Source organism: Netta rufina (genome assembly GCF_964035555.1).
Source record: "Netta rufina genome assembly, chromosome: 5".
Lineage (NCBI taxonomy): Eukaryota > Metazoa > Chordata > Aves > Anseriformes > Anatidae > Netta > Netta rufina.
The window spans coordinates 39988593-40003149 of record NC_140128.1 but is presented as its reverse complement, the minus strand read 5'-3'; the positions used below and the strand labels follow the sequence as shown (position 1 = coordinate 40003149).

Below are 14557 nucleotides of genomic sequence, written 5' to 3'. Positions count from 1 at the left end.
CCTCAAAAGCTCTGCCTCTGCACACAGATAGGAGGCAAGGGAGAGAACAGGATGCATTACAGACAGAACTGTAAGGAGGAGCTCTGTTTGCTCCCTTAAAAGCAGAAGGCCAAAAGCTATCCTTGAGGTTCCTTGTGCCTTGCAGGAGCTGTGGAGAAAGGAAGAGACCAGCCAGGATAGGTGTATTACCCCTACCCCTGCTCTGCTCTTCACCACTAGTCTAGTCCAAGAGCACTGCCAACACACAGTCATCTCTTCCAAAGCAGAAAGAAAAAAGCAGAAGAGGCAGAAGCCTGGATAACACAAACAGATTCTTCTCCAGGAACATGGATAACAGACCCTAGATTTAATACAAAAATGTTTATTTGAACCTTAACCCTGTGTCTTAAGGAGAGGAGAGCCATGTCCTTTTCTGTGCCAGCCTCCTCCTCCCATTACAATGCATCCCTTAACTGCTTGGGGAGCCAGCAGCTCAGAATCCCTTTTGTTAGAAACCAGAGCTACAGAAGCCCGTTCTGCAGAGCTGTACACCAGATGCAGAGGTCCCAGCGAGGCACAGACAGCACAACATCAGGTTGCATCCCATCCTTGCACTGCTGCGTCCTGGATGAGGGGAGGTTCCTCTGCCCATGGCTTATACGAACCCCACGAGGCAGTGTTGTCTTTTGCAGCAGCCCAGCAGCTCAGCCCCTTCCCCCGTGAGTGGTAGGGAGGACAAAGAGTGGGACTGAGAGGGATAGGGTAGACATGTCCAGTCCTGGCGTAAGTTAAGACTTCTCTGGGCATCCATCAGCAAAATCTGTAACTGGTTTTGCACCAAACGAATCCCTTGTTGGCAGCTGCTGGCTCTGCACTCCCAGTCTGCTCTTCAGAGCTCTCCCAGGGGTGCACAGCTGTGCAGCCTCAGGCATGTTTATCAGCATCCTTCCTCAGATGGGAGCCGCTTCATCCTCTCACATCGCATGAGTTCCCATCTTCCTTCGCCATGAAGCTTCAAAATCCAGCTGTGGAACTGCAATTCAACGACACAACAACTGAGGGATGTCCCTGTTGAGGGTGTGTTCTCCCACAGCGGGGCTCTGCAGCCTCAGCCATTCCCCTCTGCTCACCAGGCACCCTCTCAGCCTCCCCCCTTGCCACCAGCGGAGAGTCATATAACGCCACCTCCCCTCCTCACCTTCTCCAGGCTGGGCCTGTGTCCCACGCTGACCAGCGTCATGCCCAGCTGAAGGCACACACGGTACAGCTCATGCTCTACCTCTTCTGTCAGGGCGCTGGTGGCTTCATCTAGCACTGAGAGACAAGCCGTAAACCCCACACATCCCTCCTCTCCCAACTTGTCCCCTCCCCCTGGGCAAAAGAGCAGTGACTGCTCTGGATATTTCACACATCAAGTGTTGCTCACCAAGAGCAAGTGAGGAGAAGCCTAAGGACCTTGACTTTTCTCTGCCACAGCTGCTGCCAGCCGAGTGGGAAGGCTGCCCTTCCCCACAAGCCCTTAAATCCACTCAAACAGCCCTGTTCACCTCATTCCTTTCCCTCAAAAGCTGCCAGCCACTGCCCTGTTCTCACCAGTGTGAAATCTAAGCCGTGACCTTCCCAAGACGGGCTGCGTGCCAGAGCTCCTGGCTGAACAGCAGCCTCGCCACCTCCCTGGCCAAGAGCCCAGGTGCAGCAGCCAGGACGGCCTGGCGTGGCTTCCTGACAGCTAAAAGCAAATACTACTGGCCTGGAGCAAATGAATGCGATTTGTTTTACATCATCTCTACAGCTCTTAGTTGACAGTCCTCAGGTTCCTTCTGACCAGATAGCACAGAGCAGTGCTGCAGGCTTCAGGAGATGAGAGGTACTTAAATGTGGCTCTGGGCTACTGACACTGGCTCTGTGCACACACATCTACCCTGGCCCCTCTGATAACTCCTCCAGTAGCCCCCCAGCCATCTAAATGTGCAAAGCAATTAGACCAAACTGCAAATGTGAGCTGCCTCTGTGATCTCTCAGCAGTGTTTCTTCCACCACTCCTTGTCCTTTTTTGCCATGTTATAGCTGTTCCCAAGGGTACATCATTTCCACAGCCCCACGGAGGCTGGTGAGCCGCACACACGGCAGCTGACACTGTGCTTGTGCTCACTAGCACACCCGCTTCTTTACACGGCAGCTGTTGAGCAGGCTGAGAGGGTGCTCTCTCAGGTGTAATTACACCTGGACCAAGAACACTCATTAATATTTCCCTAAGAACACGAGGTTTTACACAAAACCTCTTCATTTACCCCCTGCCACAAAGATAGTGAAATATTTTCACCTCTGAATCCTGCATGTGCTGCCTAAAATTATCACTAAGACCGAGCATGCTCCCGAGCTGCCTCTGTACCAGCTTCTGTTTGTGCCGAAGGCACTGCCTTTCTTCTGCAGTTGCTCACTCACCTGCGTATCTTGGCTGGAGGTAGAAGAGACGTGCAAATGAGAGCCTCTGCATCTCCCCTGGGGACAGGATGTCATACCTGCAGCAGGGTCGAGATTCAAAAATCTCCCTTAACAAAGAGAGCTTGTTTGCCAAAGAGCTTGTGGTTGCTGATACCGGAGACCCCAGCAAACGACTGTCCCTGTGTGTACCCTGCGCTCCCCCTCTGCTCTGCACAGTGAGTTTCCTGCAGAGAGCATGGCTGCTGACGTTGGTATTGATGCTTGGGGCAGGAACCTTTCAGCCCTGCACAGCCCACCTCCCACAAGACACAGGTGGACACAAATGCTCCTCAGTCCAGCAGCAATGTGCAGCTGCTTAGAAGCGTTCCCCAACCAGAGGGATCATCCAAATTCCCCCAGTGAGCTGCCTTACCAGTTCCAGTCCACCTGCTCATCCAGTCCTCCAGCCCTTGCCAGCAGATCAGCCTGCAGAGAGCAGAGCAGATGTGTGAACACCACCCCAGCCCTGCTAGCCCCCCGGGGACACAGCCCTGAGTACAACCATCCCCTTCCTGCTACCCAGTCTTCTCCTGCTTGGTCTGAAATTGCTCCATACCCCTCCTCCTCTGCCTGTTCCCATGGACAGTCCTGTCCCAGCTACAGCCCAGTCCCCTGCGTGTGTCCAGCCCGTGGTCGTGCCGTGCTGCCACAGCACCTCATCCCTTCGTCCCTCTCCAGCAGCAGCGCCACCAGGGACTCACCAGCCCGGCCAGCTCCAGGAATCGCACGATCCTCTCATCATCTGCAGGCCCTGGGGGAGAAAGTATTTAAGTACAGGACGTGTCTGCTGAGACCACAGCTGCAAGGGGGAGTCCATGGGGTAGGAGGGAAGGTTTGGAGAAGCTCCTGAGGTCCGCTGAAGCTGACTCAATCACTTATCTATACTGGGTCCTGGTGTGTCACAGACACACCTGAGGCTTGGCTTAGTCCAAGGGCACAGATGGACACAGCCTGAACACAAGGATCCAGGCTTCACTCAGACAGAAACTTAAACTTGGACATCTGCACGATGCAGCAGCTTATACTTAGATGTGTGATCTGGCTCATGAGGAGGGCAGGGGAGAGTAAGAATGCACACTGACCTCAACAGCATGCAAGGACCCAGGACATCGTTTGAAAAAGAGGGACGGTGAAAGATGGAGGTATGTGGAAACTGAGATAAAGGCAAACAAGGCTTCCCATACGCAGGTTGCACCAGATGGATCAGATGAATCCCAACATATTTAGAAAGCAGCAGGGTGTCTCAGCACGGATCATAGTACAACATGCAGAGCACAGCCAGCCTGTCCTCACTGTATCAGGAGAAAGCATTCTTCTTGAAGGCAAGGGAATGCTGAGCTGATCCAAAGCTACAGAAAGGCAAACCTTGCAGGGAAAAGCAGAGTGCAACAGAAGTGAAACAGCATTCCTGATGGGGCATGGGAGAGGAGAAGCTGCACTGGGCACAGAACAGAGAGCTGAAACCACCGGGTTGGCTAATTGCTGCGATGAATTTCCACGTACCTGACACTGGGTAGATCTCCTTCAGGGGGTAGATCACCTGTCGAACAGACCAACAGAAGCCATGTCAGAGGGAGCTGCACACGGCCCATCCGAAACACAGCGGTGGTGGCACAAAGTCAGCCAAAAGGGAAGGAGCAGCCGCACGCATCCTCCCTCTTGCAGGCCTTCCTGCTGCACGCAGGTTTGCAGAGGCACGGTAAGAGCCCTGCAGGGCTGGGGCCAGCTGGCCCAGGGCTCACCTGCTCGCGCAGGCTGCCATCGGTGAAGAACGGCCGCTGCGGCAGGAACAGCACTCCGTGGGGGCCAAAGCAGGTCAGCATCTGGATACTCCCTGCACAGAGACACACGCATGCCGAGCCTGCAGAGCCTGCTAGGAACTCCTCGCTGCCGCCATGGATTCGCCTTCACATCCCAGAAAAGGCAGATTGGCAGCACGGAGCAAAGCCATGAGAGCCACAGAGAAGTTTGTGATCCAGAGAAGGGACAGTTCAAATGGTGACACGTTTAACATCACAAGTGGCACTCATCTTGCAAATTCCTGTTGCCACCTTCTAAACTCAGCTAGGATAGCCCTCATTGAAGAGAAGGATATGGAGACCTGCAGTCCTTACCCCGTGTGCTTTCCCAGAGTCCCCCGAGGACCCTCAGGAGAGATGTTTTCCCTGTGCCAGTGTTCCCCACGATCATCACGCTGTCTCCTTGTGAGATCCTGAGGCTCAGGTCTTTAATGAGCAGCTTGCCAGAGGATGGCACTGAGAGTGTCACTCGCTCCAGAAGGAAAGCCGTGTCCTTTGGCACTGCGTCCTCCTCAGAAAAGCTGCTGGGCCACCACCGAGACAAAGGAGAAGAGACCTTAGACCTCCTGTGCTTCTGTGACATGAATCCTGCCCCACACACCCCAGGTTACAGCGAGCACTGCATTGCTTGGTCCAACCAACTGCATGCAGCAGGCTGTGACACCAGGGGACACCTCCACCCAGTGACAGCCCCGCACACTGGCAGGAAAGCTGCAAGCCAACGTGCTGCTGAGGAGAGACTCAGAGACTCACCTGTCCAGGTCCCAGCCAGCTTTGGCTTCTGAGTAGTTTTCATTTTTTCTTCTGCCAAGACTCAGCAAAGTCTCCTGCAGTTCACCAATCCTGGGCAAATAAAAGGGTGCAAAAATGCCAGGGGCAGCTCCTCACTTCTAACCTTGTCCATACTCACTCACAAACAATGGTTTCTTATGTATTTAGCACAGACTTGGGCACAGCCATGTCCCATGACCTCTCCTGCAGAGCCCTGCCCCCACAGAAGCTCACCTGTGTGTGTAGCCAGCTACATCGGTCACAGTGCTGGAGAGATCAATGAGCTGGCTGAAGCAGCTGATGAGGTAGATGGAAACGAAGGCATTCTGGGGAGAAATCACATCCCAAAGCACCTCAGAGCAGGGTGTCAGCCTGCAGCACCCACTTTTTACTATTTTTACTTCTGCATTCTCCATCACAAGCCAGCTTTGAGCACCTGGAAACAACTTGGGCTGGGAAGGCTTCTCTCCAGCAGCCTGGTGGCAACCACAGGCGAGCACAGCCTCACAACCAGCCATGGGCAGCAGCCACGGGCAGAACCCACACCCACAGCACTGCGTGGGCCAGCACTGAAAGCCAGAGCCTTCTGACCTCCCAGTTTTTACAGACAGGGGTCTGAGCTGGGAAACACTTTGGCAGTTGTGTCCTTGGCAGCTTTCACCCCCAAGTTAATCTTACACCAGGCTGGCTCACAGCTCCCATTTCCATGTACCAACAGGCAGGGTCAGTGTATCCTGAATGTCACTCACTGTGGGTTTTTCAGCCCCCCTGCCAACAGCCCAAAGCCCAAACCTCAATCGTCAGTGCTCCACAACAGGGCCCAGCCATGTGAATTTACAGCCCTAAGTCTTCGGGCTGGCTCATGCAGTTGACACAAGCTCACAGAGCACATTTTGCCCCCAGCCCGGTGTGGGTCACAACCCTTAGCTCACCTTGCTGACCAGGGCGCTGAGCTCTGTCGGACTCAGGTCACCGTAGACCCCAGAAAAGATAGGAATGGCAATGACCACGTAGCTCAGGATGCTGCCCAGGTAGTCAAAGGTGTTGATCCCAACTGGGTGGAAGCACATGGAGACAAAGCAGTAAGTTGGGGTGGGAACCTCTCTCCCAGCCAGTACCAAGCCCACTCAAAAGGAAGACCCAGATCCTGTCTCAGCCTCTCATGATGCACTCGAGCAGAAAACCCTATCTCACAGCCCAGCAGAAGCACTGGGGTGAAAACCCATTTGCCAAGCAAAGAGCTCCTTAGAACAGGCCCCAGAGAAAGAAAAAACAGCACTGCTGCTCTAGCAGTCAGGCTTCCAAGCCCGTGGGCCACTAGGACAGAGCTACTCCATGCCCGTGCTCACCCCCCAAGCTCCCCACTCACTGTAGAGCCACAGCTCCTTGCCAATCAGCTCCCTCTGGGTCTGCAGCAAACTCTGCAGCCTGCGGTTCGTGCGCATGTGCTCCACTCGCCCAGCCCTGTAAAATATGATAGCAACATGACTCCCAGACTTCCTGGGAGCACACAACGGGGTAAAAGCCTAGGCTTTAGGACTGAGACCTAGAGAGGGCCTCTTACTTCAGCCTCCAAGCTCTTTGTTGAGCTGGAACTGAACACCCATGAGATCCTTCTTGAAACACCAAGAAACTCCGGCTGCAATGAACAGCCCTGCGACTTTCAGAGCACATGGGTGTTTCTGTCCCATACAGGAGGCGAGATGGGGACACACACTATCAGCGAGGCTCAGGCCTTGAGCAAAACACACCCAAGATTACAACACACAGTTTCTGAACAAAGCCTTTTTTGGAAGAGAGGGACAGTGCTGCCACACATCTGGAGCCAGAAAGGAGAGGACAGAGGCAAAGGAGGTGACAGCAAGCAAATGGGTGAGGTGACCCCAGCCCCAAAGCCCTCTCTTTCTCGGAGCTTCCCAAAAGCATCAGCGTGTCCCCCAGCACCTGAGGGCTGTGCTGTCTGCACTGCCAGCTGTTCCCAGAGCAGTCAGCAGGGAGGCACATCCTGCTCCAAATCACCACCTGAGCAAAGTGTGGCAGCTCCTTCTGCTCGTTCACAAGGGCTGGGCTGCCCTCAGGTGGCAAAATGCAGACAGAGCTCCATGGTTTGCTCCAGACAATGAATTCCCGTGGCAGCTGAATATTCAGCAAGGACACAGGGAGATAATGGCCAGGCATCAGAGAGCAGAAGTTTTGGCTGAAGTGCACAGTGTTGGTAGCTACTATTACTTCGCAGATGTGGAGAGGTTGTTGGATTGGTTTCAGGTTTTCTTCCCATTTACTTTCAAAGCAAGTTTGCCAAAGGTTAAGCAAACAAATAAACAAAATGCTGACAATGCCGGTTTTGGTTTTCCGTTATCAAAACAATCAATGGTTCAGCAGGTACAAGAGGACAGATTTAACAGCTTCTACAAGCCTGGGAAGCCTGGCAATCAAAATGGGCCACTCACCACACACTCTTCCTTTTGCAGGATTCTAGGAATGTAACTCTTAAAAATTGCCTTTGCTTTTAGTTAACTCATACCACAAAAATGTCAGTTTTAACACAATTCGATTACGTTCTAGTTTCCTGCCAGATTAACTTTCTCTGCCTATGAACTGTACTGGAATAAGACAGTCCATTTTCTAGTTTGATAATTTATTTTTAGTAATAGAATATAAAAAACTTAAAAACTGCAACTTAACTAAGGAGATGTAATTAAAGTATCTTCTTGATTAAGAAAAATTAGCATAAACCAATAAGAATCAACCAGTCCACAAAGAAATAATTTAGACTTGCCAATGCAAAACAAGATTGATTTCAATTACTTATACCAAGGTTTCATGCCTGCCAATATTAATCTTTACCAAACTGGCAATTCTGAATCCAGCCACCTTGGGGATAACGCTGCAACACTTGAAATGCTCTGTCACTACGGTGAGAATGGGCAAATAGAGATCACAGTCAGGGAAGTCCAGAGATAGTGCAGCCCCTGCTTTCTTAAGCTCCTGGAAGAAGTGTGATTACACAACACACAGAACAAAGGCAGACACGTGACAAGAGTTGAGCAATGACCTTCTTCCACTGACCAGGCACCCCAGTAAAACTGTGGGCCTTTTGTTGGGCGCTAGCTATTTCTGTAGAACACCTTAAAGGCTCTAAGCAACAACTCAGCAGACCTCAGGGCATCACTAAGCGTGAAGGTGCTGCTGGGCTCCCAGCTTTATGCTCAGCTCTGGGAGCCCTGCTAATAGCCAGATAGAAATGGCATCAAGCAAATCCAGAGAACTGCAGTGCAGCGCTAAGAAGGTGACGGCACAGGCTGACCCAGAAGAGCACGCAGAGATAACGAAGCAAGGCAAAAGCTTGGCACAGCCCCAGAAGACACACAGATTTGCAGCAGCAGGATGGGGCCAGAAGCAACCTGCAAAAAGTGCCCCAAGGGAACATCCTGACAAGATGCAATGGGACCTTGAGCAATCTTCCAGGTAAGGACCATGGCAAAGGAAGGGTCTCTAAGCCAGCACCAAATCTGTATCAAGCCTCTGGGCACGCTAGAAGGCAGGCAGAGAGCAACCAGCTGTCTCCAGCTGCTGTGAAGCATTCCTGCAGGCAGTGCATGGAATGCAAACACCGTGGCAGGGAGCAGACGCTCTGTGATGCTGCACCTGCAGCAGGGTGGAGGGGACAGAAAGCTCAGGCTGCAGCAACAGCACTTGGACTCCTCTGGGATACAGGAATACACTGAGGATGCTCCGAGCTGGCAGGATCCCTTTTCTACCTACCTGTAGAAAGCAGCTGGTTCTGCATTGACCCGAATCTGCATGTGCTTGAACCTGAACAACCCCAAAAAACATCATCAGGATCATATATAAATGCCTAGTGAATTATACAGCCAGCACCCTTGCTAAAGGTAACTCATCTTGCATCTGTCGGAGCAGCAATCTGAGGCACCTCTCGACAGAAATATTCAACAGGCTCATAAAGGCACTGAAACCCAAACCTTAGCGCAAGGTGACATAATTCTGGGACAGCTCAGTGGTGCATTTGTTTGGTATTGTGCTCACTGCGAGTCTTAGCCCTAGGGGATCTATTTCCCTTGGGCATTTACTACCCCAGAACCTCCACCATACAGAATCATCACAGCCCACGTCTGGGCTGTACCACAGCAGCTTCTGCTGTCCCTGGGTGCCCCGAGGCACAGGGAAAACCGCAAAACTTCCCTGAACTGAACCAGTGGCACTACGTGACATGATGCAGGGCACCAAAAGGAGCACTTGGGGCTCAGCAGACTGAGTTTGGGGCAGCACTGAGCTGTTGGGTCTCTCCGAGCTGGGAAGCAGCTGGCTGCATGTCACGGACAAGAGATGTAGCTGCAAACGTAGCACTGAACAGGGACTAAAGTGTGGCTCTTGCAGGAGCTGCCAAAATAGGCAGTGAAAATGCTGCTCCACTGTGACTCACCTGAAATCCCCCTCCAGCTTTTCCTGCTGCACAAGTTTAGACACAATTGGGCTCATCAATACCTTGTTAACGATTGTCCCGATGACGAAATACCCAAAGATGCTCATGGGGCCTAGCCAGCCTGTGCTGCAGAGGAGGAGAAAGAGAGGTTGGCTAAGAAGCCAGACAGAAGGACACCCCTGGGCTGTCAGAGCCCTCAGCTGTCACCTCTCTTCACCTTCACAGGACTTTGGGGGCCAGCACTGCACAAGGCAGAAGTCCCTTGGTAGAGCAGAGCCCCTTCACCCACAAGTACAGTGCCCCTGCAGTTACAGCAGCAGTTGTAACGTGGGTGCCAGGCTCCAAAACAGAGCAAAGAGGTGAGCTCAGGGGTCAGGGTGGGCCCTTACCTGTGGAAGCACTGGTACGTGTAGTAGGCCAGCGTGAAGGGAGAGATGACGAGCTTGCTGGCCATGGAGCTGAGCTGCTTGCAAAACCTCTCCACGTCCTGGCTGATGCGCTGGTCCCTGCCCAACACAAAGAGGCATTGATGCTGTTAAAGCCCAGAGTGAGAACCAGATGGTGCAGGGCGCAGTAACTCCCTAACAGGGCACAAGCCGGGCAGTTTCACTGCCTGAACTTAGGACAGGGGGAATGGGAACAACTCCATACGGGAGGGACCTGCAGCCTGCCTCCTGCTGCCCCACTAGGAGACAATTGCCATGGCTCAGCATGGCCCAAGGGCTTTCCTGGCACCCAGGAAGGACAGCTCCTGTTGTGACTGTCACCCCATTCCTTGTGTTAACTCCTTGTTCCCTCTTCTACAACGCTGTCTGCTCTGTGCTGAAGGTCTCTGCATCCTTGTTCATTACTCCCTGGTCCCTCCCCTGCACTAACAAAACCACTGGCTTTCTCCCAGACCTTTAGTATTGGTGCTGCAACCCCAGGCACCAGAGATACCGGGGCTGGTTAGAGCACAGGGCAAGCCCTAACCAGCTGCAAGGTATTAGGCAAGTCCTCCAGCAAAGTTGCCCTTCCAGTCAGCAGCAGGTCCCTTTGCTACAAGGAACTAAGTGTGCTCACCCTCGCACATCCCACAACAGCAGCCAGCATCGCACCAAGCCTCCTTGTCTCAGCAGCAGCAGGCAGGTGGGTGACAGACCCCGAGGTCCCACATGCCCCACTGCTGGGCAAAAGATGAGCTTGGGGTAACTTGAAAGGATTTTAGTGTACATAATCCCTCAGTGTCTGATCTGTCCAGAGCACATGGGTAAGGGTGTCAGCCTCTGATGCTCTGAGCTCAGGCAGAAAGGTAATGAGTGTGGATGCAACAAAGAGCAAGGCTGGAGTCCTGCTTAGCCATTCATGCAGATATGACCACAAGGACATTTGTCTCTCAGCTCTTGTGCAGTCCTGGAGCAGCAATGGATTCAATCTGGGGGCAGCTCCCACCCTGACTGACATTACAGTCATTATTTTTCCTTTTCTTAGACTGTAATTGTTCCCGTGATGTTATCATTTAACTCATGCTGTAAACTCATGGCAGGATATTGCTTTTTATGAGCTATTAAGCAACATGTACTGATAACGCACAGACATCAACTCAAATGCCCTGCTAGGAGCCACGGTATTTGTATGATACTCTAAGCCCACTCTTCATTCTCTCTAGAAGGGAAAGAAGGATCACACAGCGCATCTAACACTTAGCTTGGTTTGCACTGCATGTAAGCCAATTCACTGCCCTAATTCATTCTCTAAATATCTCCTACATGGAAAAAAATTCTCATCAGAACTGCAAGATAAAGAGAATTCTTGTAGTGGCATCAAAAAGGCGCTGAACAATAAGATTGGATGTTTGAGCAGAAGCAAGGGAGTGATGAAAAATACTCAGCAGCAATCCCACACTCTGGGTGTGCTAAGGTCAGGAGAGCTGGCTCTATCACTGTGGAGCAGATAGACCCAGTTATCTCATGCATTTCACTGCACAATGTGAACACATTCCCTGGTTAAAAATAAACCTTAAGGACAGTCATGTGGTGAGGGTGGTGAGGGGCCCCTGTGCTCCCCTTCCCCCAGCCCAAGGAAAAGATGGGTGTGTAGGGGACCTTCCAGCCACGGCCAATGTGCTACACAGCCTGGGAGGCACCACAAGCCTTAACCTGTCCTTGCAATTCCATTTCAATGAAGATGAGAGTAATTTCACCAGCTGCTGGGAAGCATATCATGAAGCTGTAATTTCTTGTTTGGCAATAGGGCTGCTTGACCCTTTCCTTGTTTTCTGCTGCCCCAGGCACAGCTGTTTGTTCTTACTCATGCTGTCACTCAGCACTGGGCTAGCAGAAGCAGCCAGGGAGCAGGTCTGGCTGAAAAATTACATAGGAAAAGGAAAAATGTATGACATATCCTGTACCATTTCTCATGCTGTGCAATGAAAGAGTAAGGACAGCCCAGCAGGAGCACTGGGGAGCAGAAGCACAGAGGCTGCTTCAGTCCCTTGAACTGTCAGCAACAGCTGGGAGTCTGCAAGACAGTCACTTCTCACGTGGACCCCACACTTGGTCACCTCACGTGCCATCACCGTGCTAAGCGGCACCAGAGCAGTGAAAGGGACTAGACCACAGGTGCCCCCTTCAGGGGAAGAGAGATTGTGGTCTTGACACAACTGTATAAAGCCTCAAAATTTGGAAAAAGTTTTCTCCAGGTTTCTAGTTTTTCAGCAAGTGTTTAATAACGAGTTCTTTAAATTCCAGAAAGGCAAAACAAAACAAAAATCTCTCCTCTGAAGTGCTGTCTAATGTAGGATCTTTAACTCTTCAAACTGCATAACTGTGTCAGCAGTGTCCTGTGTGCAGAGTACAGGCTGAAAGGCCGGGGTCAACGTGACACTGCGAGGAAGGGAGGTGTTTGATCTTTTCTGCTGAGAAAAGCAGTTCTGCAGTAACCAGAACAGTGCAAGAAGCAGAACTTCTCCCTGTCTGCAGCTGTGTCAGAGGCTGCTACAGAGGGACTAGAAGATGATCTGAGTGTAGGCTGGCATACCAGGAGGGCCTGAATGCTCCTCCTTCTCTCAAATTTCAAGACAACCCTGACATTTCCTTCCTAGGAACAGGGAAGAGGAAATGCAGCCCTCAGAGAGCAAAACAAAGCCTTTCCTGAATGTGGCTTCCACGGGCTATCAAAACCACTAAAAACCCTACTAAGCAAAACTGCGTTCAGCTGGAGACTGGTGGTTGAAGTTCAAACTGAATGCCAGGGACTGTCCTGAGCGCACTGGCTGCGTGAAGACAGGGAGAGGCAGTGCTCTCTGCCTCCAGACAGGCCCTTTGCAACATCACACCACGTGCCAAGAGCTGAGATTGCAGACTGATTGGCTGATAGCAGCGCTAGATCCCTATTCTGATGGCTCTCCATTTTCCTTGCAACAGAAACATCCTGCCTACAAAACCTTCAAGGCCAGTGGTCACGGGAGTTCCCATCACTGGGTACCACCACCCACCCAGGTCGGATGGGTGTATCTGTGTCTAGGTAGAAAAAAGCTCCTATGGCTTAAACCCCTACCCAGAGATACAGAGAGGTCAGGAAAAGGCGAGGAGCAGCTCAGGAGAAGCCAAGCAAGAGGATGAAGGAAGCCGCAGGCAGCCTACGGGTTATCGATGTCCTCGTGCAGAACATGCAGGCTGTAGTAAACCTGGCCATGGAAGTAGCAGCGGTGGAGGTATTCGGTGAGGGATTTCCTCCAGCTCACGTACATCAGGTTGCAGATAAACTGGTCGAAGCTTTTTAGCTGGAATGGAGGCAAGAAGACAGATGGGAAGGGATAAGCCAGCAGAACAAGCATTTCCCAAAATGAAACAATTAGCAGTTGGCATCAGTGGTCACATAGCTACCCAACAGGGCTAGGGCAGACCCAGATTCTTCAACGGGATCATGCCAAGAGCCACGGGCAGCTGTCCCCTCCCTTCCCAAGACGAGGGAGCCTCTGGCCTGTCTTACCGTGGAGTTCACCACGATCAGGGTGAGGGCGATGGCAGTCAGCGCTTTGAATCCGGAGAAGTCCTTGTTCCCCAGCACCTCGTAGTACTGGCTGGGGATCACACCGACCTGATAAATAACGAGCTGCTCTGGAGGAAAGAGGGAAGCACGGGATGGGAAGGAAGGATGGTGGTGTGGTGAAAAAAAAAAAAGGGGTTTTGGGGGGATTGAGGAGCACTCGGTCCAACCTGCCCTGCTCCCCGGCTTACCCAGCAAGGCGACGCAGAGCAGCGTGAGGAACATCAGCGCGTTGCGGGAGGGCCACTGGGGAAACAAGACAGCCTGGATCCTCAGGAAGCGCCGCAGGAACACCATATCGAGCTGGGGCCGGGGCCTGGCGAGAGGAAGAGCCGCACCGGGGGTGGACGCGAGCTCTGCGAGCCCGGCGGCACCCCAAAAACCCCCCAAACCACCCGACCCGCTCTGCCTCACCGGCTGCCGGCCCCGGCGCCCCGACCGCCGGCGCTGCCTCCCGCCATGATGGCGCGGCCCGCCCCCGGGCTGTCCCTGCCTAAATATTCATAAAGCTCGCGAATAAAGTGGCGGATATGCAGGAGCCCTCCTCGCTGTGCAGGAGCTCGCTATCGACTAGCTCCGGCCTCCATGGCGGCCGGGAGCGCCACCTTGCGAGGCGGGGGGGACAGCTCTGAAGGGAAGGGGATGGCCGCTGCCCGCCCTTCCCTTCAGGGCTGTCCCCCTTTTATTTCACCCGCTCGCCCCCACTGGCTTCCACCCCTCAGCCCCATCTCCCCTGTCCCTGCTCCAGGTGCTTCCAAACACAACCCAGCCGGAGCCCTAGCGAGCAGCGCTGTCCCTAAGCAGCGTCCCTCCCTCCCTGCCTCCCCTCACTGCTGCAGCTCAGGGTGCTATCAGCCCTGCCGACCTCCCTGGTGACTCAGTTTTATGCTCAAAAGGACACTTTTCTCCCAGGTGTTGCGCCAGCCCTGGGTGATGATTGCTGACGGAAGCCATATCCTATCGCGGTGCGATACGGTGGCTCTGGATGCGGTGTGTCACCGTGCCGGGCATTACCGGGACAATGACCCCCGTGCTTTGCCTCATGGCAGGG

The 14557-nt window shown here is 52.9% G+C and overlaps 1 protein-coding gene across 5 annotated transcripts; it reads right to left on the bottom strand.

The window, feature by feature from the left end:
• Positions 1–385: 385 nt before the first annotated feature.
• On the bottom strand, positions 386–13973 carry ABCD4 (ATP binding cassette subfamily D member 4). Of its 5 annotated transcripts, none has more exons than XM_084286913.1 (19): positions 13921–13973; positions 13698–13822; positions 13450–13577; positions 13101–13240; positions 9867–9983; positions 9478–9603; positions 8799–8849; positions 6403–6497; positions 5966–6087; positions 5268–5359; positions 5016–5105; positions 4578–4786; positions 4206–4297; positions 3967–4003; positions 3165–3214; positions 2837–2889; positions 2425–2501; positions 1178–1293; positions 386–1012 (listed from the first exon to the last, which is right to left on the bottom strand). In XM_084286913.1, the coding sequence occupies exons 1-19, from the start codon at positions 13965–13967 to the stop codon at positions 917–919; spliced, it is 1863 nt and encodes a 620-aa protein (XP_084143039.1). In that variant the 5' UTR covers positions 13968–13973; the 3' UTR covers positions 386–916. The 5 variants fall into 5 exon arrangements, with proteins under 5 accessions (XP_084143039.1, XP_084143041.1, XP_084143040.1 ...); XM_084286915.1 differs by having other exon boundaries at positions 1178–1287; XM_084286914.1 differs by having other exon boundaries at positions 4578–4783.
• Positions 13974–14557: the final 584 nt, after the last annotated feature.